A 3,805-nucleotide genomic window follows, 5' to 3' on the forward strand; every position below is an offset into this window, starting at 1 on the left:
AATTTGTATCAGAAAGAATTGATGTTTGAAAAACTCAAAGGTACAGGAAAGACGAATATGAGGCAAGAAAACAGTGTTTAGAGAAAAGCCATTTTGGGATTTTTAAGTACTAGAGGAACTGACTTATGCTACACCACAAACCACCCCACATACTATTGACACCAAGAAATCAAACCCTTTGAGTACCAACAAAGTTCCCCTCTCTCCCCCCAAAACTGAGTTTTGTAAGCAAGCATCAATCCGCCCGGTCGGGAAAATGCTGTCTAGGAGTATCCGAGGCTTTCACCTCGGAAGGTTGCACTGAAACGCCCAACACCGAGTGCCAGCACTCTGGGAACAAAAAGCTCGCACTACCAAACCAAACATTAGGAATGCCCAGGAAGCTTTATTATATTCCGCTTGAAAAAAGGTGAACGACTGCACAGTCAGAGTCCGGAAGCAGGCATTTTGCGAGGCTTCTCCCCGTCAGTCCTTGGCGGGAACCACACGGGAGACAGGGCCGGGACCAGGAGGACGGAGGGTCAGGACTCGTCGGGCTTGTCGGCGGGCGGCCCGCAGGGCTGCAGCATCTTCTCCATCAGGTTGAAGCGGACGCGCGCCTTGCTCTCGTTCTCGGCGATGGCGAAGTAGTTGAGCAGATCGAAGTGGCCCATGTAGGAGCAGTACGAGTCGCGGTGCTGGTTCACCAGCCACTCCCACTTGGTGGTGTCGGCGTGCCCCGTGCCGATGTACTTGGACTGGAGATGCTCCAGCTGGCTGTGGATGGTGTAGCGGTCCGTCATGGCGAGGCGGGAGGGCGGGCGGAGCGCGGGATGGCGGGCAGTGCGGACGGGCCTGAGCGACGGGGACCAGTCTGGGCGGCGGGGACCGGCCTGGGCGGCGGGGACCGGCCTGGGCGGCGCGGGAGGGCCCGGGCGGCGCGGAAGGGCCTGGGCGGCGGGGACGACTCTCGGCGGCGGGACCTTTTCCGGCAGGCGCAGCAGTGCTTCCCGCCGCTTTTCCTGCCGCAGTGCCCGACGGGAGCGCGCCGGGAAAGGCTTGCCGGGAGCTGTAGTCTTCTCTCCGCCCTGCGCAGGGGGACAAGCCCTGGCGTAAGTAAATATTGATATCGTAATGAAATAGTTTACTCCCGTTCCGATCACGTCAGTTGGCTAGCACATAGTAAGGCAAAGGGTAGTTCCAAGGCCGGGCCGCCATCTGTTACCTAGGGTGGTTTTAAAGCCCGTACGTGAGGGCTGAGGAGCGGCTCCGGATCCGATCTCGTACTCGGAGCACGGGTGCCCGGCTGCGCCCCGGACTGAGGCAGGTGCTCTGCTGAGCCTCGGTGTAAAGCCTCGAGCCTCGCGTCGATTTGTAAAGCAAAGATACGGCTTTGATAGTGATCAATTCAACTGGAATCCAAGGGACGGGCACTGTCAAATCTGGCTACGAGGCACCCACGGATCATGGGGAACACACAGAAAAGTCTCTCCTGCCAGGAGGTGTCGGCAGACTGGAAGGCAAAGCCCCGGGCTCAGGCTGCGGGGCCTTAATCCCAGCTCCTGACACTGGCTCTGTATAAACCGCAAATCAGCGATGCTTCCCGAGTAAGGGACATGGGAAGCCTGGCACCGGAAAAAAAAACCACCAAAACATCACAAAACCAACAAAACCACGCAGGAGGTGCAAGAGCAGCACAATGCCCCTTTTCGTTAGCCCCTTGCTTTGTGCGAGGGCAATGCGCCACTTTCTGCCGTCACTGTCACACAAGTCCACGCAGAGAAGGGCTGAAGAGGGCACAGCATGTGCAGGTCCTCCCAAAATAAGAAGTTTGATGAGGTTACTTCTGCTACACACAGCTGAGGAAAGTCCTGTATGTCCCATCCTTGTTTCTTTGTAAGTTGAAGAGCTCTGAGTTTATCTTCCCCAAATGGGCTGAGCAGGGTCAGGGGATTTAAGTCAAAATTAAATACTGATGTTGAAAAGTATTTTTTTACAGTGAACCTAGTATTTTATCTGAATGTTAAATTCACAAGTAGATATAAAACCCACAGAAAATACAACTTGTGTTGCCTATCTTCTTTTGGTCAAAGTCAAGCTTGAAATAAACTTTATTATCCACCAAAATAGTTTTTTTTCAGCTCTGTTCAAGAGCTTACATAATATTAAATTCAAAATGCATGAAATGATTCATGCTTTCATATGCTAGTAGTGTTTTTAATTATTTGTTTTAAAAGAGGAAAGACACATTGCCATAAATTTTTCAATAGGACACTGAGCTATTTCTTTCTGGCCTTGTAAATGCCCTGTAGTCAAAAAGAAATCCACAAAAATGTTATGTGAAAACCCAGCTGGTTCTGTGCCCCTTGTTTAAAAGTGAGCATCTTATAAAACCAAGGCCATATAAAGCAATGTAAAAACAACGTTCTGAAGTGTCCTTACCCTTCAGTGCAAAGAGCTAAATGAGGACTATAATTTTTTATTTTTGTTATTTTTATGAGAGTCTGTTGAGTCATTGCTACCAAGGCTTACTTAGCTGGAAGCAGATTACAGAGCTGGATACAGCAGTTGCATTCTGTGGTTGCTTTCAGAGAAACCAGGAGAGGAAAAATAAACAAACATGATACTTTAGGAGTTTCTATGTATGCTGGCATACAGAAAGAGCAAAAAAAGACATATTCTCAACCAGGGAGAGCTTTAATTTCTTTTTTAAATGGCATCTTTCTATAGAGTGGGATAGCCAGAAGAATGCTAGCTTTTAATAGATGTTCCTTGCCAAAACAGTGACACACGGGCCTGCCTTCACAGCTGTTTTGAAGTTATCCTCTTGGAAAGGCTAAACCAGGAGATGTATTGATTAAAATAGTCTTTGGAGCAGAAAAAAATTCTCAGAAGCTTATCCATCTCTTGCAGATGTTGCAGTTTCTAGGAGTAATAACTGCATTAAATTAAACAGCTGTAATAGGTCTCATTTAAAAACAACAACAGCAACAACAAATCAACAACAAAACTAAAAACAACAACAAAACCAAAACAAACCGGTACAAACCCCCAGCCAACCAAAACAACAACAATAAAAACCCAACCAACCAACCAAAAAACAAACAAACAGAACCAACCAAACAAAAAACCCAAACCTGACTGGGAAGTGTGAAATTTTCAGCAAGTTTGTTACTGGGCCAGATTAAAATGCTGCATTCGGGCATCCAGAGCTCTGGGAAAATACACCAAAACTTCACTCTATATTGGCTTTGGTCAAAAACCTCTGAGACTGCCAGACAAGGTTACCGATTCAAGGAAGAAAACATAGGGAGTAAAATTTCCAGCTGACAGGCAAGCAACAATTATTTGCAAGTAATTACTTAGCTTCAATTTCACTCTAAAAAGAAATTGTTTCATTTGCTATCTTTCACAAATTATATTCAATTATATTCACTTTCTCTTCATTTCTTGTTCTATACAAAAATAAAATCTTCTTTTTCTTGTTAGGTCTGTTTTTTACAAGATGAGTGCTTGCACTAGGGCACTTTCATTTCAAGTTTAGAGGAATACTAAATGAGTGAGGGAAAGGAGATGCAGATATATATAGAGAGAATTATTGCTCAGTGGTAATACACTTGTGTGACTAGGATTCCTGAAAAAGTAGCATTTTCAGATATGTCAAGGTTTTTGTTCTGAATACCGTTAAATATCATTATCAGAATATACAATAATGGATGCTTACTTATGGAAATCACATAAATGTGTTGATTTTAGTGCTGAAATTATCTATTTGGAGAGTAACACTGTATCCCTTCAAGCTAGGTTTCAAAAGGTGGAGACGCTG

The 3,805-nt window shown here is 45.9% G+C and overlaps 1 protein-coding gene across 1 annotated transcript; it reads right to left on the minus strand.

Moving 5' to 3' along the window:
- Positions 1-371: 371 nt before the first annotated feature.
- SF3B5 (splicing factor 3b subunit 5) lies at positions 372-970 on the minus strand. Its single transcript, XM_084202201.1, has one exon. It carries the CDS (start codon positions 780-782, stop codon positions 522-524), a length of 261 nt encoding a protein of 86 aa, XP_084058327.1. The 5' UTR covers positions 783-970; the 3' UTR covers positions 372-521.
- Between the last annotated feature and the right edge of the window lie 2,835 nt (positions 971-3,805).

The sequence above is a fragment of the Fringilla coelebs genome (assembly GCF_963513975.1).
Source record: "Fringilla coelebs genome assembly, chromosome: 3".
Classification (NCBI taxonomy): Eukaryota; Metazoa; Chordata; class Aves; order Passeriformes; family Fringillidae; genus Fringilla; species Fringilla coelebs.